Raw genomic sequence first — 21,783 nt, 5'->3', positions numbered from 1 at the left:
ACATGTACAAAACCTAACTATCTCTTTTCCAGGCGAGTGGAATATTGAACGTGGTGTGAACTTGGTTGTGTGACAGATTGAAGTTGGTGAAACTTTGGAGCCTCTGATTGTTGTTTTTCTTTGTCTGTCAGTTAGCACAGCCCCCCAGCTCAAACCGGTGAGTACAACAGATGTGAGTATAAAATGGGAGGAATGCACACACACACAAACATAAACACACACAAAGTCAAAATATAGGTTCTAAATGGTTTCAAAGCTCCTACTACTCTACATTAGCAATGTTTAATGAATCCCCAATATCCCTAATAAATGGGGTTGCAGCAATTTTCTGACTTTAAAAAATACTGTACTGGATGCAGTAAAATTAGAAATTTGTTTGATTGCATGTTCCCGTCAAGTCTTTTAAGAAGTGTAAACACAAATGAACACTTGATCCCTCGAAAACAATGAAAACATGGTTTTTAATGGACAGTGATGATATTTCAAATGTCCTTACAATTAATATCAATATACAGTGGAAGTTTTAGTGGACATTACTTACAAATCATAACCTACGATTCGAATAAATATCAAAAAGTTTTATTCCTTGAATATCTTGTATTCATTCATGGTCTTGCCTCCCCTGTGACTCTCCCTCTCCTGCCTTGTTTTTTGTCCCAGGTGGGGAAGATCTCCAAGAACAAGAAGAAGAAGCTGAAGAAGAAACAGAAGCGGCAGGCAGAGCTGCTGGAGAGGCGGATGCTGGAGATCGAAGCCCTGGAGAGAGAGGCCGAGAAGAGGGAGGAGAGAGCCAAAGACGGGGGAGAGAAAGGGGAACATGAACACAACCTGCCTTCACCACTGCTACTGCCTCCACCGCAGCTGGGCCCCAGCATGGCTCTGGGAGAGAGCGACGATGATGATGATGATGACGAGGAGGATGGGGAAGATGAGGAGGAGGAGGGAGGCGAGAGGGAGAGGGAGAGGGAGAGAGAGAGGGAGAGAGAGAGGGAGAGGCCCATCAGGTTGACTAATCATACATGTGAGTCATTAAGTTTTCCCCAGGTTGAGTGTTGTTCTGACAAGGGTTAGACATCACTTTATTAAAATCCGATATCAGGAATTAATGACAAATGCAGCATGATGCTAAATCAACATTACAGAACTTTACTAAATATTGAGATAATCAAAAAGTATTTTCTTTGGCTGTGTCCATCAACGTTGGAAGTAGGGGTGCTGGGAGTGCTGCAGCACCCCCTGTTGGCACTGCAGCACCCAGAAATGTATACACTTAAAGCGTAACTCTCGCTAAAATGCAACCTAGGGTCTTTTTGTGAATGTACCCAAGTCAAACTTTCGTTTAAAAGCATATTTAGGACGGAAGCGCCACTTTTTAAGATGTACCGCCTCAAAATAGCTATAGCTATATCACCAGGGGCTCTACCCATGAACTCGAGCATTGAGAACATTGTTTGTGTACCCAGAATTTACTAAAAAGAAAGGTTTTGAACAACTCACCGTAGCTCTTGTTGTTTCCGGCCGCTACCACCTCGGCAGTCAAAACGAGTCGATATCAAAACAAGTAGCCACAGATTTAGTATACCCTTGTGCACCGGTGTAGTTCATGTGTAGAGCCCCTGCTGATACTTGGAGCAAAGTTTCATGTTGTTTCGAGCCTTCTTAGTGTTAGTGAGGCTAGCATAAAAGTGCCCCTATTACTCCCATTCAAAAGGCCATTTGACCGAAAAACAAAAATACGGTACATCTTAAAAGTGGCGCTTCCGTCCTAAATATGCTTTTAAACGAAAGTTTGACTCGGGTACATTCACAAAAAGACCCTAGGTTGCATTTTGGCGAGAGATACGCTTTAAACATAAATAAATAATAAAGTAGAATTCATGAAAAATCATTACGATTAATTGAAAACACATTAATGACAGGGACAATTTGTGTCAATTTGTAATGCATTAGTAAGACAACTAATTTTAATTTAATCTTCGGAGATGCCGATTAGGCTGTATGTGTTTTTGTTGTTGTTTTTTGAGTCTGGTCCGTATACCTTTTGGATATTCGTTTTTCGTATCTAGGTTGGCAATGAGCAAGTTGCCAACCTAGAAAGTTGCATGTTTCATTTATATTTTGGCACAGTGTTTACTGTTGCAATGGTGTTTAGTACCACAGACAGTGTACAAGCACTCGGCATAGTCAAGCCATGCTAGTATATTTTATCAATGTTATTAGTTAAGTGCCTATATGCAGACTCATAACGTCATTCCTGCCAGTTAAGTAACATATTTAGGTTGGGTTGCTCTATTTTACTGTATTCAGGTTGTCAACAACTAGAAAGGTGATTTTCCTAAATCAAAGATCTGCAGCATGACTGAGTGTGTGAGTATGTGTATGTGCAGTAGGTTTGTGCAGTCTGTTTGTGAATGAATAGGAGGTGGAATGGCTCCAACCACTTGGCCCACGCTAGTATCACTGTGTATGGGAGGCTAGGCTGATTCACAAAAGAAAACAGTCTTTCTCCGTCTCCCTCCTTCACCTTCTGTTTCTTTCATTCTCCTTTTCTCTTATTTGCCTCCTTCTCTCCAATCTCTTTACATGCTTTTTCACTCACTGCCTACACTGTCTTTGACTGAGTTCATATCTCCTTCCCACCCACTTCCTCTCTCAACTGTTTTTCCTCTGCTCTCTCCATATTAGGTGCGGCGCCTCCCCAGGAGCAGAGCGAGGCACCCCACATCACTGATGAAGACCCTGATGAGGAGGTGGAAGAGGAGGACAAGCCCACGTGTACCGCTGAAAAAGATGCCCCCATTCCCCCCACCACAGATGCTTGTGATGGAGATCCAACACAAGCAGAGGTAGAGGGCAAGGAGGGGGAGGAGGAGGATGAGGAGGACGAAGAGGAGTTGAAAGGGGCAGAAGATGAGAATGAGGGAGAAGGGAAGGTAGAGGAGGAGGAGGAGGGAGAAGAAGAGGAAGAGGAGGAGGAGGAGGAGGAGGAGGAGGAGGAGGAAAAAGAGACTGAAAGAGAGGAGAATGAGACTGAGGAGCCAAAGAGTGAGAGCAAAACAGAGGAAGCGGCAGTGGTAGAGGAAGAGGAGTCGAAGGAGCAGGAGGGGGAGGATGAGGATGAGGAGGACGAGGATGAGGATGAAGAGGACGAGGATGAGGACGAGGAAGACGAGGATGACGACACGACCACGGAACTTCTCACAGAAACCACCTGTCCCATCAAACCCCACAACAACAAAAGTAATTCAGCCAAAACCAACGGTCACGTTTTGTTGGGACCTGAGGGACTGAAACCAAACCCTGGCAATCCTCCCCCTCCCTCGCCCACCCCCGAGCATCTCCTCTGCCCCCTGGTGGAGTCCGAGCTCAGCTACACAGACAGGGACCACTCTCTCAGCTCCGGTTATGAGATGTATAATGGCGACCTGGGCGAGCCGGGGCTTACCAACGGTGGCAGTGACCGCCACCCGGCCATCTTGCCTCTCTTACCCGACTTGCCCCTGGATCCTATGCCGGGAAACCCCACTTCTGTTGGAACGGCAGACATTGGAGCAGGCCAGTCACCCAACAGCCCCACCGCTGACCGCAGTCGCACTGTGTCGTCCTCGAGCACGGGAGACACACCCAAAGGTAAGATGTGCTGACTGAATAGCCACTGATTTACACAACAAAACTGTTATTTTCTCACAAAATTACAGATTTACAAACTCAAGAAATCCATACCAGCCCGAAAGTGTTCAGTATAATCTTAAAAATGTCTCTGCAACTTTCAAACAATGCAACTATCTAAGCAAACAGACTTACACATGTTGCGCTAGGAGCATCAAAGTGACAGGAGTACCATCCAACTGCCCCATTAACTCCAATATTAACATCTTCATCTACTAATAAATCAATGTAAACGAGAATTTTACTTAGATAGATGAAGAAAAGGAAAAAGTATAATGATAATAAATTTTGATCTTAGGTGAGGTAACGACCCAGCAGAAAATGAATAACCCTCACTGTGTTTTGACATTCTATCTTATACATTATAGCTGCCAGTTTCTCATTATTAGGTTTTTGTGTCCACATATCTCCTCTGGGTAGTATAATGACTCACCACCGCCATTACTCATCCACCCACAGCGATCATTTTATTATCATTAACTTGTACTCTAACTTTCTAGTTTTAGGGTCACTTCTAGAATCAATCTCCAGAGCTTAATAAGGATTTTAAACAAAAAAGTGCAACACTCTAAATAGGTCATCACGACTAAGTTAAATTCTTTGTTAAAAAGCTGAAGAGTCTCTGGTCCATAATACTAGTACATTAGATTGTGTAAACTCTTCTTATCTCTACTTACTGTATGTGTTAACCCTGTTCTTTCCCACTCCATCCTCTCTCAGTCAGGGCCAGAGCTGCAGATCTCCTGATCAACCCACTAGACCCGCGCAATGCTGAGTCTATTCGAGTCAAAATCGCTGATCTCGGAAATGCCTGCTGGGTGGTAAGACACAGTGTTTGGAATTTGATATTACTTGATTTGACGCATTTCTTTTTTAAATAAATAAGTTCAAGCCTTTTTACATTCTGTTGAAGCAGCAGTACATGGGTAAAATAGTCTTTTATTATAAATCATTGACATTCAACTGCCACAAAATCCAGTAGGACATGAGGATCTGGCTGGACCTCTCGCTGGAGTTTTTCCTGGAGATTAATGTTAACAATAAAATTGCAATCCAAACAGTACCAACATACTGGAATCCCACCATCCTTTAATTTTATTATTAACATTTCGACCAACTACCTTACCCACAGGGAGGAAATGAGGGATATATATATATATAAACTTAGCACAAAAAGTAAGGAAATTTGGGTTTGGTAGATTATTTCTCTGTGGTAACAATGCTTTTTGGCAATAAATCTTAGACCGTTGGAAAGCCTGTTAAGTTCCCTTTCAAATGGTGCCCCATTTGTAAGGAACATGTATTTGTGGGATGAGCAGCAGCGCTGAGTATGTGGGTTGCGGCCATGAAAAATTTGCCAAATCTTCTCTGCCATTGCCAAACAGGTTATTTTGCTGTTGCTATTGACACTTGTTTTGAGCTTCTGGTACCCCCAGGTGCTGCGTGATGACCAGCATGAGGAGGAGGTGCCAGGCTGTTGTGGCTGTGTATGGTTCTTCCACACGCTACTGAGGCTCCTGTTTGTGAAATGAATACATTGTTAAATTGCCAATATGTCTTGTTTCTTCAAACTTCAATCATCCAATCCACCAAACGCCAAACGAGTCAATGGCAGAATAACCTGTTTGAAATTGTCAGAGAAGATTTGGCAAATTTTTCATGGGCGCAACCCACATACTCAGCGCTGCTGCTCATCCCACAAATGCATGTACCTTACAAATGGGGCACCTTTTTGTGCTAAGTTTATATATAGCAACATGAGTGGTGACATCTTAATAATGTGATCACCTTTGTGTGTGTCAAGATATCCTTGTTATAAGGAAAACAAAAAAACGGTAATATAAATAGACATACAAGTATAATTAAATGTGTTCCGTTCCTCTCCACTCCTCTCCTCTCTCCTCTCTCCTCTCTCCTCTCCTCTCCTCTCCCCTCTCCTCTCCCCTCTCTCCTCTCCTCTCCTCTCCCCTCTCCTCTCCCCTCGCCTCCCCTCCCCTCCCCTCTCCTCTCCTCTCCTCTCCTCTCCTCTCCTCTGTACAGCACAAGCACTTTACAGAGGACATCCAGACGAGACAATACCGTTCCATTGAAGTCCTGATAGGAGCTGGTTACAGCACTCCTGCAGACATCTGGAGTACTGCCTGCATGGTAAGGACACGTGCATATAATCAGTACATTAGTCTCATATCCACTTTCTTTTAAAGTATACACACTCTATACTCTATACACACGAGTACAGTGCTCTATTTGGTCTCTTGTAGGCTTTTGAGCTGGCTACTGGAGATTATTTGTTTGAGCCTCACTCTGGAGAGGACTACTCCCGTGATGAGGGTGAGTATTTCAATTCTTTATGACGTACACACACAAATTTAATTTCCAAATATACAAACAGAAAACTTCTTATTTGTTAAGTGTTCCACATAGCTGAATATTGTATCTCAAGACTGTAGGCTTCATTTACATTATATTAGATGTTGACTTCTAGATGAAAGGTGTACCACATAAGTGCATACAAGTGTCTTACATGTTTTATGAACTGTTCTAACTAATTGTGCACTATTTAGCCTCAATTTGCTTTACAGTTTTTCTCCATTGTTCAGATGCATTGCTGCAAACTGTGCTTTAACATGCAGTGATGCAGTCACAGCTTGCAATTGCATTCACTTAACTTTTAGTAATTATGTTTTTTTTTTTTTTTTAAAGAACAAAAGTGCAGACACTGAGTACAGATTTGTTGTTTTCTTTTTAGACACCAGTGTTTTATTTTGTTGATTGTACAGTATGGGGAGTTTTAAGCATGCATTTGTTGTTTTGTAAGCATGTCATCTATATAAGATGGGGTTATTGTTTATGACAATGCATCTGAACAATGGATAAAAACTTCTAAATTTATATAAATGGCCAACTTAAGCTTAGCTTAAACTATAGCCATCCCTCTCCCCAAATCCCACTATCCACTATCAACTGTAAATCCTGTTCTTTTACTCTGCTGCTATGCCTCCACTCATCGTCACCCTGCTGTATACCTAAACCTGAATTGTTTAAATGTTATTGATACACAGAGAGCTCACATACCTCCTGTCATTGGCAAATGTCTAGACTTTTGCATTATAACATATCAGTTTCCAAGAAACTGTAAACTGGTGACAGTTAGTAACTGCAGCATGAAGGCAACATTAGCCAGTTACTGTATCCCATGAGTATATGTGTATTGGTATCCTGGTCACATGTTACTCTATCAAGCAATACAGTCCCTATATTTGCAACCTCATCCTCATCCTCACCTCTCTTCATCTCCTGTGATCTTTGATCTTACCAGCTCATTTTGTTATTTTTGTCATTGCATGTGACACACAGTAAACCTCATTTTGCATGTTTTTGCACAGGCTTTAAGCCAGTGTCAGTTTTATCATCACGTCTTGATTTACACCTTTGATCTCCTGCCATTGAGGCCAAATTGAAAATCTAACCTTGGGTTCCAGTTCATTCAAATCTGAATGCATGTCACTTTTATTTCAGGGCTGATCATTTCATTTCATCACCTCTGCTGTGGAGGCACAGCTCACTAACACAGGTTTTTCTCCTTTACTGTCTGTGACTGTCTCTTTTTTCCTTCCTTTCCCCTCCCTTCTTCTTATTCCTCCCTGAACCCTCTGTGATCCTATTACCTGTCACTTCCTGTCCCTGTTTTTATTTTCCTTCCCACAATCCACCCTCTTTACAATTTCCCTACATTTTACTTTTATCTCCTTCTCTTTCATTTAAGTTTCCCCTCCCTTGTCTTTACCTTTTCTCTCTTTTGCATGTCCTTCTCTTTTTTTTTTTTTTGGCATCCTTCTTCCCTTATCCTTCCCCCCCTCTCCCTCCCTCCCACCTCCCTCTCTCCTCCGTAGACCATATAGCCCACATCATAGAGCTGCTGGGCTGTATTCCGAGGCACTTTGCGCTCTCCGGAAAATATTCCCGGGAGTTCTTCAACCGAAGAGGTAGCGCTGGCCAGAGAGCTGGTGGGACTGGGACACACAGATGTCTAAAATGGACAGACATGGACACTAGCAGCAGTCGGGACACCTTATAAACTTAAAGCTTATGTTGCTGTGGATTTGATTTTGGTAGTTATTGGGTGTATTTATTGCAATTGTGACTGAAAACAGTGAGAAAAAATAAAATCCTCACCACTTCAAGGTGCTCCAGTAGCCATGTGTCCATGCAGTACCCCAAGGCAGCAGTGTGTGTCAGTCCCATACAGCCAGTCGTGTTGATGTGTGTGTGTGCATGCTGTAATGATGAATCGTGCCTGTTCCCTCTGTGATGTATGTGGTGGTGGGCAGACCACATCGCTCTGATCATGGAGCTACTTGGGAAGGTCCCACGGAAAATGGTCGCTGCCGGGAAGTTCAGCCGAGAGTTTTTCTCCAAGAAAGGTAAAACACACCGTGGTCAAGGGTTGGTTAGGTGTAGGGTAGGCCTGCTATAGGGAGAGCTGTTGTATAGGAGGAACTGCGTAGAGGTCTTGAGATGGAAGGGTTTTGTATAGTTAAGTTGGTAGTACTGCCACAGTATTCTGAATTAAGTCAGGTCAGATAGTTTCTGGTTAGTTGCCAATCACAGCAAAAAGGCATGGTTAATTGTAGGGCTGGGCGATGATTAATTATTATAGTTTATTGATTTTTATTGGTATTATATCGTCATGATGGATGAAATCAAATTGTATTTGAGTTTCAGGCTTTCAGGTTACTTTTTGTCTCCCATAAGAGAACATTTTTTTCTTGGATTGAAGAACCCACAATAAATAAAACGCACAAAAAAAAAAAAAGCACACTTGCTCTGGCCTGAAGTAAGGTGAGATTATTTCCAAAAACATGCTCACTGGTAAAGTCAAAAGCATTCTAAAACATACATCACAAAAAAAGAAATAATTTCTAAATGATGTCCAAATGAATGAATTCAAGCAAATTGTGATTTCAAAACAAAACTAACAAAATTAGTCATTAAAGGTTTTGTTGTACACATTTGACGTTTTTTTCTGATTTACAGTCGTACATAGTTCATTACTTTGAACATCAATTTAATTATTTTGCATGCGATTTTACCTCGATTTCCCATGTTGTGACATACTGGAATCCGTTTTGGAAACATATTATTAATATTGTAAATAATACTGGTTTCAACTTTATCGCCCATCCCTACTAAATTGACATTACATTGATGTGATTGCCTTAATTTTCTGGCACTGGAATGCAGCAAAAAATTTATCAAATCGGTCAAATTATCTGACTACATTCAGAAGTTATTTTTCTAAATAATCTGAAAATGTATTATCTTAATATAGACTTCAGCAAACTGGCAATATATAGTCAAATGTTTTGCCTTATAATGTTCTTATCAGAATACACAGACTGTATATCAAAGTTATGATCAATAACTTAATATTTGTAAGCAAAAGCCTCCACACTTTAAAGAAGGAGCTAGTCTACTCTGGCAGTAGCATTAGAATAGCAGTATTAACGGTAACAATGACAGTAAAGTCATACTCAGAACAGCAAGGCTTTACCGCATCCAAGGTCTTTAGTGTGTCATACGCCTCTCTGATTCCGCTCATCTTCGAGCCTGGTAAGTGTATGGATCTGTGTTCGGTACAGCTGATAACCCCTGCACTCTCTCATTTATTCTCTTTTTTCTTTCTCTCAATCTCCTTCCCTTTCTGCTCATATCTTTTTCATAATGTGTCACGAGACCTTAATATTCTGCCTTTGATGTTGTCTCTATCTGAGGTCTGAGTCTGTACTTGATGTCTCAATGTTCTCTCTTTTATCCCTTGGCGCTCTGTTAATCTGGTCTGACTTTCTTGCTCTCTCTGGGCTTTTTTCTGTCTGCCATGCTACCTTGCAATCGAGCGGCTTCATTACCTTGTTTCCTTCATGCACACTTGCGGGGAAGTAGATACATTAACTGGAGACAAAACAATTAAAACATAAATACTTTTATAAGAGTACAGACATAAAGATTATAATACAGTAATTTGTGACAAGCAATGTCTCCTTGAATGCCAAAAAAGTCTTGATGGTTTCCTTTCCCCCATCTTGTGTTCTCCAATCAGTATATAGAAAGGAGAGGTTGCCATGGCAGCCATGGTTTAGACTGGACCTTTGGACCTCCATTATTAATCATTCTCCCATACATTTTTCTTCTCCGTTAGTCTTGTGCTCCCAGCCAATCATTTTCCTTCTCTCTATAATAATGAACACCTTCCTTTCTTTGTCTCTTTACATTACATCACCACTTCTCTGTCTCTTTCTATCCACCTCTCGCCCTCTGTTCTTGTGGTTTGCAGCGAAGAACTCTACAGGTTTTCACTCCATCGCTACAGCACCTCACTGAGTTGCACACGCTCAAACAGAGAGGCTGAACTAATCAGTGAAATCAGCTGCTGTAGTGTTTGGCTGGAGCCTGCAGAATCATGGCCTGCTATGGCATCGGATTGAGGAGTCCGTTCACCCAAATAACCTACTTACCTCTTGTGGAATTTCACAATGCAGATAGTTTTGTTGGGTGTACAAAACATTGAAAAATATTACATTTGAAAAGTCAACAGCAAGATTTCTTTTTTTAAACGTGGTTCTGGTTACTCTGGGTTACCATATTGATACTTAAAGTATAAATACTACCAATACCAAATCTTGTTTTAAGTATCAATACTAGCTTTAATAGGATCGATACCCAAAAAAAGGATCTGTCTTATGTTAGATCACGTTCTTCTTACATAGAAGTATATATATATACACATATACATATATATAGATATATATATATATATATATATATATCTATATATATAGATATATATAGATATATATATATAGATATATATATATAGATATATATATATATCTATATATATAGATATATATATATATATAGATATATATCTATATATAGATATATATCTATATATATATATATAGATATATATATGTGTATATATATATGTATATATATGTGTATATATATATATATGTGTGTATATATATATATATGTATATGTATATATATATATATCTATATATATATATATATATATATATATATATATATATATATATATATATATATATATATATATATATATATATATATATATATATATATATATATATGTATATATATATATATATATGTGTGTATATATATGTATATATATATATATATGTGTGTATATATAGATATATATATATGTGTATATATAGATAGATATAGATATGTTGATATCTGTAATTCTGGCCCTGGTATTATTTGGCAGTTTTTATTATAACTAATCAAAACCCCTGTGAACACTGCTCAATGTGTGTTCTGTAATTATTAGTGTTTCAGGAAAAATATTAATCAATATTTGCTTTGCTGTGAGCAGCATTGATTCAATTTTGTTCAACTCGACTGTACTGGGATTGAGGCACAAATCTCAGAGATATCTTAAGCAACCATCTTTGTCTAGATATCACTCAAATTAAATGATAAGGCTGGTGTGGTTCTATATTTTTCTTATTTCAATAAATCCCATAAAACAAACAAAATCAACAATGAGTTGGTTTGTCTGTCAATACCTTCTTACGTCCTACCCTGTCTGTGGCACTCAGCCCTAAGTCCATTTGTTCCTGCTGAGGATGTAAATCTTTAAAAGTGGCTCACATTATATACATCATATATAGTTTCATTTTTTTCTGAAAATAAGGCAAGTCATTTCCTAAAACGGCTGGCATTGTAGTTTTTAGCAAGCATTACTCAAACAGCAGTAAATGGTTAGTTAGTTAGTTAATTATTTGTTGAGGACTATTTTCAGCCGTATGTTAATACACATTTGGTGGGCTATAGATTTACAGCAGCAGACAGCATATGTGGAATTTAATTTAGTGCCCATGTTAATCATAATGGAGGAACATGTCAGCCAGTACAAAGGTGTGGCTCATTGATGTGTTCTTAATAGTTTTTGGACAACAGTGGAGCTCCATAGCACAAAGGAATAAGATGGCTTTGGCTACCCAGACAATACTTGCAGAATCCATTCATCGTTGAAAACAAGTAAAAAAAATAAATAAACTGCGTTTTTTTGGAATTTGGGTGAACCAACCCTCTAAACTGTCTGTTTTATTGCTGTCTATTATTTCTGTGTTCCTTTAGTTGTAAAGTGCACTGAGACCATGTCTAATGGTGATTTTACACTTCAAATAAATTTGATTGATTGAACTTCGCCACTCTCTTTTCTCCACACATCCTCCTTCTATCATTGAATTTGCTCCTTATCGCCCCCCGCAGGTGAGCTGCGGCACATCACCAAGCTGAAGCCGTGGTCCCTGTTTGACGTGCTGGTGGAGAAGTACGGCTGGCCACACGAAGACGCCGGCCACTTCACCCACTTCCTCCTGCCCATGCTGGAGATGGTGCCTGAGAAGAGGGCCTCAGCCGGCGAATGCCTCAATCACCCCTGGCTTAACTCGTAGCCACAATCTCTGATCAGACGCCCTCCTCCCCTTGTCCACCAACAGTTAGCCCAAACATCACCTCCTGGTGGCAGCCTATGGAACAACAGCATGGAGTCAGAGTAGATGATTAAGACTTCTTCTTTCCTGCCCTATCCCACGCATCCATTACATGCTTATCTGAGTAGGCTTAAGTCCCACACAAGCCCCTCATCTTTTCCTATAAGGAATGTGAAGACAAGCTTATGGAGATAACATGACATAGTAGCTGTGTTTTCCAAAACATCTCCCCAAAAGATAATTTGAAGATGGATGCTGCTCACGTAAATGGGAGAAGTCAGGCACTATCTGAAAGAGATTTGCTTTCCTTCTTCTCTTCTGTCGTCAAGATGTCAGCCAGTCCCTAACATCTAATCTCCTCCAAATTCTCAGTTTTACCTTGTTTGGATCCAGTCATGGACCACTGACAGCTGCTGATATTTTTAATGACGTGAAAGAAAAGTCAACGAGAAGCTCCATCTGCCATGACCTTTACATAGCCAGGGCCTCAGAGACAGACAGGTTTGTGTGTTTTTGGGAGAGATATGTGCCTGTGCTCAAGATCTGCCAACATAGACCAGACAAGTTTACACCATGATTTCTTCCACAAATCCAATCCCAAAAAGCCCCTTTTACCTGTTTGGTTACCCATTTACCCCCCTCCTAAATGAGCTGCTCGCTCCTGCTGGGGGCCACCTCAGAGAACTGGAGGGCAGCCAGTCCTCCAGGGAGTAGCTCACTGGCAGTTGCCACTCTGACAAAGACGAACAGAAAAAGTGCAAGATGAGCAAAAAAACAAAAATACAATCAAGTCAATGCGGAGGAGGACTGCTTGGTCTTTAAAGACTATTTTTAAAATGCATGGAGAGACTGATGGATCAGCATGAATGGATATGACAAAGGGGCAATGGATGCATTGTTTTGTGTATTTCGCTGATTTCTTTCCCATTTCATCACCTCTCTTGGACATACTGTCAGAAAGAATTATGTTAGGATATTTTGGTGCCCCTTCTGAGGAAGCTAACTATGTTACAACCCCTTCTTCTCCAACTTTTGACATTCCTAAGTCTTGGTCCTGTGCAATCATTCCTGACTTTGATTTCCAGGAACACTTCTGTTGAGTCCTTTTGTGGCACGTTTACCTGATCTGATTGGTACAATTCCCCCTTTTTCCATATAGAGGAACCCTTTGATCCCTAAGCTACTCCAGAAAGGGGATGGTCACGTGGATGTTGCACTTGTCTTTGTAGATGTCCTTCAGGGATTTGAAACCTTTGTACATAGAACTGAGATCTTGCAACGCAGATAAGCAACTGTGGACAAAGTTTCAACACACAAGCATCATTCCAAAAACAGAAGATGATGTTGGCATATCTTGACTTCCTCTGACACAGTGTGGGGGGGGTGGGGGGGGGGTGGCACCATAACTCTGGCCCCGGAGGAATGTTCAGACTGAACGGTGCCACCTGGTGGCTGAATGAGAGTACTGCATTGCCACACACCGCTGCTGCTCTCAGTGCCAACGCTCCAGACGTTCCACTATATCTCTCCACTTAATCTCTATTTCTCTGTCTCACACACACACACACACACACACACACACACACTTGCATCATCACAATTAGTCAAGTTGCCTATTTTTCGCAATAAATGAAAAAAGATGAGTATAAGTAAATTGTGAGATATTTTTAAAAACTATTTAATTCATTAAAAAAAGAAAACAACTTTTCTCTGGTTGTTGTGACCGTGACAGAATCTCGTCTTATACTGAGGTGATTGTGTTTGTCTTTTAGAGATGTTTTGATTTCTTTTGTCATCATTATTATTATTAATTATTATTGAAAGATTTTTTTACACAGCTGTCACCTCTCCCCTCCCTCCTTACTTGAACAGTGCTGCTCTGTTGGGGCTCTTGATGGTGAATCACCATTGGTGATACAAAAAAATTCAACAGTTTTGCAATAAAGGGTATGTGATGAGTTTTTTTTGCACCAAAACCTCCTGATCTCACTCTTTCAGCCATGCTGACTGTTCTTCCTGATGACATTGACAGAATCGCGTCTCTTGTCTGTGTTTTTCATTGACAGATTTAATAAAATTGTAAATTAATGGATCCTGTGCCCTTGATGTTGTGAATTTTCTGCTTTGAAGCTACATCAGTGAGAAATGATGGAGGATGAGAAAACTTACAACTGGTCACTACAGGCAACAAAGGAAAGAAAAAGATCAATTAGCATTAATTCCCTTTTATTGATATGCATAATTCATACAACTGTTCACACTATTTTAAAAGTTAAAAGACATGGGTCAGTTGTGAGTACAACTAGCCAAAAGCTTCACATGGTCAATGTTATAGTATATTGTGATTCCCACTAAAGCAAATGGCCCATTAGACAACATTATCTAAAATACATAAAAAGATGTGAGTGATAAAACACATCCTGAGATCAATATTAATCATTAAAAAGTAAAACATATGCTTTGGAGAATCAACTAGGGATTTTCGCAGTATTTTCTTTTATATCGTAAATCACTACAAATGGTCTCTGATGCCATCTGTGTGTCTGCCAATGTGTCGGAGTCCATTAGCACTCAATAAAAAAGTGATGCCTCATGTAAAGCGCACATGCTCTCATTCATTAGGCTCAGTCAGACGTGCCTGGAAGGTTATTTTCCTGTGGGGGAAACCAGACAGTGGATGATAAAATTCAAGAGTAACAGTGATGAAAGTTGTATACACCACCAATGTAAATGTAAATGAGGTATTTAGGGCACTGCTAAAATGTAGTGATGACACAGTGATCTACAGTGGAATCTTATATACAAATGTACCTTATCAATCTATGTATACAGTATATATACCTTAGTACCTGTGTGTACTTACCGGGTGCTAGTCTGTGTGTGATCCATTGTGCTTCAGCTGTGTGTGTGTGTGTGTGTGTGTGTGTGTGTGTGTGTGTGTGTGTGTGTGTGTGTGTGTGTGTCAGAGCACTGAGGCACAGTTCTTTAGCAGCAGGGGTTTGATCAAATCCAAGATGTCTAAGTTCGGGTCAAGTGACCTTCCGAGACCCTCCAGCACCATGATGGCAAACACTATGGAGGCAAAATTACTCTCCAGCTTCACCTAGAAAAACAAACAACATCAAGGTTAATAGCTCAGCAACCACCTTTTTGCAGAGTTATCAGATCGTAAGACACGTATTTACTCCATGACAATGATTGTTCAGTCAACATAAGAAATGTAACCTGATATTTTACCTTGTGTTTGATGAGTAGACCAAATACTCTGGAAAGCAAATCACCCACTTGGAACTATAAACACAACAAAAACACAGTCAACAAGAATACATCAATAGTAATCAGCAACTGTTATTTCCAAAAGTCACTGACCACCATGACCAACCAGTACCTATGAACTATGTATCAGTTACTTCACCAGAAAGTTTTCTGATAAGAATGGATGGGCCTTTGCAAAGCAGTGTTAACTGCTAAGAGAATGAGTATTACACTGAGTGAAATTTGGACACGTTTTCTACATGGGAACAGTGAGAACAGGACAGAAAGCAAATAAAAGAAACAAACAGTGCTTATAAGATCATAGTAGAGCCCACAAGAAGCACACAATAGAAGCTAGAAGAAAAGGAGATATCAAACTATGGTATATTATTGTAATAATCACAGTACGATGGCAAAATTATATTTATTTTCAAATGTAACATAATAGTTCAATGAATGATTAGTAACATGATAATCATGACCATCATGGTAGCCATCATCATGCGACCCGGAATCAGAAACACAAATCAGACACAATAATGCTGTGTTCCGGACACAATTTTTAGCCCGTAAGTTACTACTTCAAGTCACGACTCACGACTTGGTAGCGTTCCAGGGTTCAGGTTAGGCTACCTAACGTTGAAGTTAGCTAGTGGCTACGCTGACGTTAGCTAGTGGCTACCTAACGTTGACGTTAGCTAGCGCTAGCTGATGCTAGCGATTTCTAGTCTGCGACATATTTTGGGCTTCATTTAATAAACATAACCTGTAGCAGTACACAATTGTATGTGTATTGTTTTGATTACAATGTGCGGAATTACTTTACGTTGCCTATTTATGTCTATTTCTATTTCACCGGCGTCTGTACAGCATTAACAGGGGTCGCCACTGTTGTTTATGTGTGTGTGACGTCAAAAACTAACTGGGAGTACAACGATATGGTACGAGTTCACGGGTAGTAAGTTACAGGTTTGACTTCCGTTCCAGGGCACTTTCACAGGTAGGAGGTTGTGAAAACATGGGTTACGGGTTGCCTGAAACGCAGCATAAGAATGCACAAATCAAGGTTAGTACCTTTCCCAGAGAAAGGGTGCTGCTGAGGGCTTGATCCACCAGCTGGGCCATCTCCTTCTTAAACTGTGGCACGTCTTGGCACTCATTGGCCCGAGCGTGATTCAGGAGCAACTCTGCCACTCGCTCACCCTGAAGAAAGAAAAACAAAAGCACAGAGACAGACCTACAGATTACATTCCTTTCTTGTTTGCCATTTTTAAGGATTTTTAAGGAGTTAAAGTTTAAAATGTAGAAATGTGTCAAATTAATTTGAAAGTATGTTCTGATACATTCCTTTAAAAGGGGGAAATGTCTAAATTTCCATATTTCCACACAGATTCATCCCTGAAATTCCCAATCTTTAAAACACCTATAAAAGGTGTCATTATATTCAAGAAAGTAGATGGCCAGGTAATGCTCCTTTTAATCAGAATCATTTACAGACACAGTAACAGTACCCTATGTAGGCTTTTTGAATTTTATCGTTTTGGTCTTGCTGCAAAAACAAACTGCCCTTTGGGGACAGATAAAAGTTGAACAGTAAATACTATAATAGTCACTTTAGTGCGAGTGCACCTACAACTCAACAAATTCAACATTAAATAACACATTTCCTTAAATAAAATGCTATAAATGCTATACTGCTATAAATAGTTCAAACTAATTGTTTGATCATACGTTGAAGCATCCCAACCATTCATCGTAAATAAAAATTATATATATATATATATATATATATATATATATATATATATATATATATATATATATATATATATATATATATATATATATATATATGAGATTTAAAAAAAAGATTTTGTGTGAACTAGCATGTGTGACAGTTAAGATGCTAATTAAAACATTGCATGAATGCCAGTCTTCTGTTGATGTCCAGTCAGATGCACCGATGTACAGTATCCAGGCTATTCTACTGTCAAAGTTCAGCGTAACACTTCATGTACTGTATGTACTCTTTCCCTCATTACCTGATGCAGCACCACAGCCGTGAAGACAGCTTTTAAGTTGGCAAGATCATTGTCACTGAGCTGGGCTACGATGCCAGCATCCAGCAGCACCAACTGAAGAGGACACGGGTCTGGTCTGAAGCTGACCACCACTGTGTCCCACAAGTCAGTGAGGGTGGTCTTACCAGGGACCTCCCCTGATATACCAGCACTGTCACTGGAACCAGGAAGAGGCTGCCAACAGTGGACCAGAATGTTCCCGGGATGGAGATCCCCGTGCACAAAGTTGTCCACAAAAACCTTGAATACAGACATATAGATGGAGACAATGTAAGTGAACATCGAACAGATCAATATAATCTGACATATAAACACATGCACACACATTATGAATAACAGTAATGGTAACAATTAATCAGATGCAACTGATATCCAGCAGGTGCCATATCTCACCATCTTCAGCATGGTCTCGACTCCCATCCTGGCTATTCTCTGCTTCACCTCCTGAGGAATCTCGGAGCTCAGGTAGTTGGATATGGGCTCACTCTCCTGAACAAAAAGGTTGAATATAAATGAAACAATGTTGGCCTCATTCAAAACATATTCATTCAACCAGAATAAGTCTGTATTGCCTAGAAATCACTAACATTGTGTCACATTATTTTGACTTTGCTAAACAAAAACAGTTCATAAGTCATAGAAGTGGGCATTTCATATTCTGACAGATGTCATTTGTTTGTACTTTACATTTGGAGCTCAATCTATTACTCACTCAAACATAAAGTCAGTTTTTTCTATATATTTTAAATCCTTCCATACTCACCTCAAAAGTTTCCACTAAAATGGTACTAGTGACAAATGGTGGAAAGGTAGTTGGGAACTTGACATAATCCACATTGCGGAAATTTTCCTGGAAACGCTCAATGTTCCTGGCCTCAAAACGGAGATCAATCTGAAATAAAAGCTCAGTCAGATCACTGAAATGATTAGACTTCTGTTCTATGAGGTTATTTCTTTTCATGCTGTTCTTATAGGCACCTTAGTTATTTTACTTTTTACACTCTAGGCTTTGTACAGACATGCAAATACATTTGAAGCAGTCTTTGTTGGTGACAAAGAGACTAATCCTATGTGTAATTTAACCACTAACAAAGTTAAATGACTTAAATTATGTATTATTCTAAATGTGGGGGTCTGAATATTCCTACCTGTTTGGTCATAAGCTTCTCAAACTCCTCTACTATTTCACACAGACTGAGCCACTTGAGTCCAGGCAGGCATTGCAGGAGCCAACTGCCCGCTTTCATCAGCAGTAGGTCAATTTCCACCTGCCTCCTAACACCTGGATGGATCACCTGTGATACACCAAAAACAATTCATAAGCATCAACTGACAGGCTCACAAAATGTATGATAGTGTGACGTGACAAACAGTTCATAAAGGCTGATACAGTATTATCAACAAGGATGCGACATGAACACACTATACTCTGGTGAAGCTATTTAGGATTTTCACACTCACCTTGATAGCCACGGGTATCATATGCTCCTTCTCTGCACTGCTCTCCTCATGTGGCCCCTCTGGGTGACTTATTTCCTCATAGTCCTCCTCCTCCTTACTCCCCCTCCAGAGCTGCCACATGGACCTGGTCACTCCTCCCAGACCAGGGATCTCCCAGGCTTCCAGCAAGTCTTCTTTCTCCATCTCCTCCACCAGCGATTTGAAGGCTGGGTCCTCCACCTTGTCCGCCTTCGCCCAGCCTCTGTACACCTGTGCCACACATCCTGAACCCACTGGCTCTTTGCTCTCAAACACTAAAACACTTCGCCAGCCCTCCCCGAAAGCCCTCCGGAGACACTGCTTGGTGTGGGCCCAGGGGTGAGGGCGCACCTTCACATGAAGCATGGAGAAACGCTCGCAAAACTCCTGAGAGAAGATGTCCCGCCTGGTGCTGGCCCACTGCCCCAGCTTGATGAAAGTTGGTCCAGATGTTTCAGTAACCCACAGCAAAGCATCCAGCCAGCAAGATGCCCAGCGAGTGGACACCAGAGCCAACGGGGAGAGGAGGAGCAGGGGGGCAAATTTGAGGAGCAGCACCAATGCACGAAGGGTGAGACGGAGAAAAAATACAACTTTGTGCACTTGGACTTTAGCTAGAGACTTTTTGTCAGCTGTTTGGCGTGGAAGAGTTGCTTCCTGGCATATGGCTGCACAGGATGATACATTAACTGCACCCCAACATAGTAATGTAACCTTGGGTATCTGGGTTAAAATCGGCCCTCTTTTAGCAAAACATGCCCTGGAGCTCTGGATGAGTCTGGTTCTGGTAAAGGAGCCTGCTCTCTGGAAAGTGTACCTCAGGTTGAGTAGGACTGCTCTTGCTCCAAAGATGATCATCATGTCAGCTGTTTGCTCAGTCCAGGAGGTGACTTTTTTGTCCACATGTGCCTGTCTTTTATTACAAAACACCCTTTTGCAAAATCATCAGTAAATGATGACTCCAAACTCGGATGGTAATCTGCAATCTGTGGTCCCCAAGTAAAGATCTGCGAGAGGCGAACTCGATTAATGCTAACGTTAACGTTACATTAAACTAGCTACTTTAACGTTACTACAAAATAATTTAACTTACAGTCAATGGTGTTTACTGTGTTTCCTGTAAACGGGAGGAAACTGGACTGCTTCTTTTCACACTGTCGACGAGTGACACATTTCATGGTTCAGCTGGCGTTACTGTAAATCACCAGCCAAAAATATCATCCATATCCACCACGGATGAATTTATAAGAGCTCTCCACTGACAACAGAACACAAAAACGTTTCATGACAGCCGCTTCACGTCCGGGTATGACGTATGACGTAACGCCGTCTTAAAGGCACACGGACCTCAGAAAACAAACTTAACGGCTGTTTGTAATTAACAGAGAGAAGGGTTTTGTGTTAGTGCGTACATTGTTTTAGCACATACATGTACGTGTTTGTCAGGTTTATTTTGTTGTACATAAAACAAATAGTAACCTTTTTTTTCAAGTGGACGAGGAGACCAACAGACAAAACTCACTGACTAACTGTTACAACTAAAACTGAGATACTACTGTGACAACGCTAGTATTTAGTATAGGCCTACTTATTTTTTTTAAAGTGCAGAGACGTTAACTGCCCTGCAGATGGAGACATGTTACACGTTATTCTGGGTTCCCGTTCCGTTTGTCTTTTTTCTCCTCCTACCAGAAGGACGCAAGGGAAGGAAGGAAGGTAAAAAGATGCAAGTGAGCATAATAATATTTGAGATATCTATTGGCTTTAACTACACAGCAGACATTTTGACTTATATAAGGAAAACGTCCAGGTGGAGCAACGAACATTAATGACGTCTTTGTTCTATTACGTGTCCCAGGAAGCCTTTCCAGTGAGCCATCTTGTATGATACCAACCCTGGAGCTGGTTCATCTAGCTAAATGGGACATAGCGTTCCTCAATGTTGTCAAAAGAATGTCTACTGCGATACATTGATTTTCGTAGTAAAAAATAATTAGGCCTACAATTGAAATAAGCCTACCACAGAAGTTATGCTATAAAATAAAACAAAAGCAGGCTAAGTTATGTTTCTTTTTGTTTCACAATTTAGCAGAGCAGACCTTAGCAACAAAGAAACCCAGCATTTCTTTTTAACATAGCAGTTTTAAAACAGAAGTTGGCGTCAAGTGCTTTGCAGGAGAAAGGAAGATAAAAAGAGAGGTAACAGTTATGAACAATTGTTGCAAAATGCTTTTTCAACATGTACTGAATTGTCTTCTGTGAGATTTTTTGGAGAAGTTGAGGAGCAACGGCCTAATGGAAAGCAACAACTCTGGGTTATGGGGCTGAAACTAATGATTGTTTTTATTATCGATTTCATGACGATTTTTTTTCTTCATTAGTCGATTCTTCCATATTATAGGCTTTAAAATTTTTACAGTCTATGGGCGTTAATCATAGACAGTTAAAGAAATTGACCAACAGATCCCGTTGCTCTGGACAGAGACCAGTGAAGGATATTAGAAGCACTTTTCCGGTGATGGCTGAGCGTTACTGCGCAGCCTCCAACTGAGCTCAAAGACGTAAATGTGACGTGAGCAACCTGTCTGAAAGTTGTAAGTCTTCTGGTAGCTGTGCCAAGAGAAATCTCAATCATTCCCAATCTTGCAGAGATGGAGAGCATAGGTATATGTAAGGAGATAACATAGGCACAGGCTAATTATTGCTAACTAAAATGCTAGTTAACATTAGTAATTCAACTTAAACAGCTAATGTAAGTCAAAACT

General features: G+C 40.4%; 2 protein-coding genes and 1 long non-coding RNA gene across 13 annotated transcripts in view; 1 reads left to right on the top strand and 2 right to left on the bottom strand.

Annotated features, from left to right (window-relative positions):
• srpk2 (SRSF protein kinase 2) overlaps window positions 1-14,291 on the top strand; it is a 77,242-nt gene extending 62,951 nt beyond the window's left edge. For 2 of the 8 annotated variants that reach the window (XM_036002873.1, XM_036002877.1), the window contains 9 exons: window positions 132-172; window positions 661-1,021; window positions 2,686-3,630; window positions 4,390-4,490; window positions 5,710-5,817; window positions 5,931-6,000; window positions 7,563-7,655; window positions 11,845-11,874; window positions 11,980-14,291. In XM_036002873.1, coding sequence (XP_035858766.1) covers window positions 132-172; window positions 661-1,021; window positions 2,686-3,630; window positions 4,390-4,490; window positions 5,710-5,817; window positions 5,931-6,000; window positions 7,563-7,655; window positions 11,845-11,874; window positions 11,980-12,164 — 1,934 coding nt within the window. In that variant the 3' untranslated portion in view covers window positions 12,165-14,291. Of the gene's footprint in view, window positions 1-131; window positions 173-660; window positions 1,022-2,685; window positions 3,631-4,389; window positions 4,491-5,709; window positions 5,818-5,930; window positions 6,001-7,562; window positions 7,656-8,000; window positions 8,094-11,844; window positions 11,875-11,979 lie in introns of all 8 variants that reach the window. The other 6 variants (XM_036002874.1, XM_036002879.1, XM_031283364.2 and 3 more) reach the window with 6 other exon arrangements.
• On the bottom strand, window positions 7,254-7,503 carry LOC116038765. Its single transcript, XR_004102164.2, has 2 exons — window positions 7,383-7,503; window positions 7,254-7,343 (listed from the first exon to the last, which is right to left on the bottom strand). It is a non-coding gene; the product is annotated as an uncharacterized LOC116038765 (long non-coding RNA).
• adck2 (aarF domain containing kinase 2) lies at window positions 14,163-20,335 on the bottom strand. Of its 4 annotated transcripts, XM_036002890.1 has the most exons (10): window positions 19,001-20,335; window positions 18,688-18,834; window positions 18,303-18,431; window positions 17,933-18,028; window positions 17,501-17,779; window positions 16,533-16,661; window positions 15,441-15,494; window positions 15,156-15,306; window positions 15,067-15,102; window positions 14,163-14,857 (listed from the first exon to the last, which is right to left on the bottom strand). In XM_036002890.1, exons 1-8 carry the CDS (start codon window positions 19,877-19,879, stop codon window positions 15,166-15,168), a joined length of 1,854 nt encoding a protein of 617 aa, XP_035858783.1. In that variant the 5' UTR covers window positions 19,880-20,335; the 3' UTR covers window positions 14,163-14,857; window positions 15,067-15,102; window positions 15,156-15,165. The 4 variants fall into 4 exon arrangements, with proteins under 4 accessions (XP_035858783.1, XP_031139236.1, XP_035858782.1 ...); XM_031283376.2 differs by having other exon boundaries at window positions 14,163-15,102; XM_036002889.1 differs by lacking the exon at window positions 15,067-15,102 and having other exon boundaries at window positions 14,163-15,050; window positions 15,159-15,306.
• Between the last annotated feature and the right edge of the window lie 1,448 nt (window positions 20,336-21,783).

This window comes from Sander lucioperca, chromosome 7 (assembly GCF_008315115.2).
Source record: "Sander lucioperca isolate FBNREF2018 chromosome 7, SLUC_FBN_1.2, whole genome shotgun sequence".
NCBI classification, from domain to species: domain Eukaryota; kingdom Metazoa; phylum Chordata; class Actinopteri; order Perciformes; family Percidae; genus Sander; species Sander lucioperca.
Note: the sequence above shows the minus strand (reverse complement) of the source record. Positions and strands in the feature narration are given on the sequence as shown.

Coding starts and splice junctions, on each gene's coding strand:
- adck2 (XM_031283376.2), bottom strand. CDS start 19,879: ATGATGATCATCTTTGGAGCAAGAGCAGTCCTACTCAACCTGAGGTAC. Junction 18,835..19,000: donor TGATACCCGTGGCTATCAAG/GTGAGTGTGAAA, acceptor GGTGTATCACAG/GTGATCCATCCAGGTGTTAG. Junction 18,432..18,687: donor AGAAGCTTATGACCAAACAG/GTAGGAATATTC, acceptor CTTTTATTTCAG/ATTGATCTCCGTTTTGAGGC.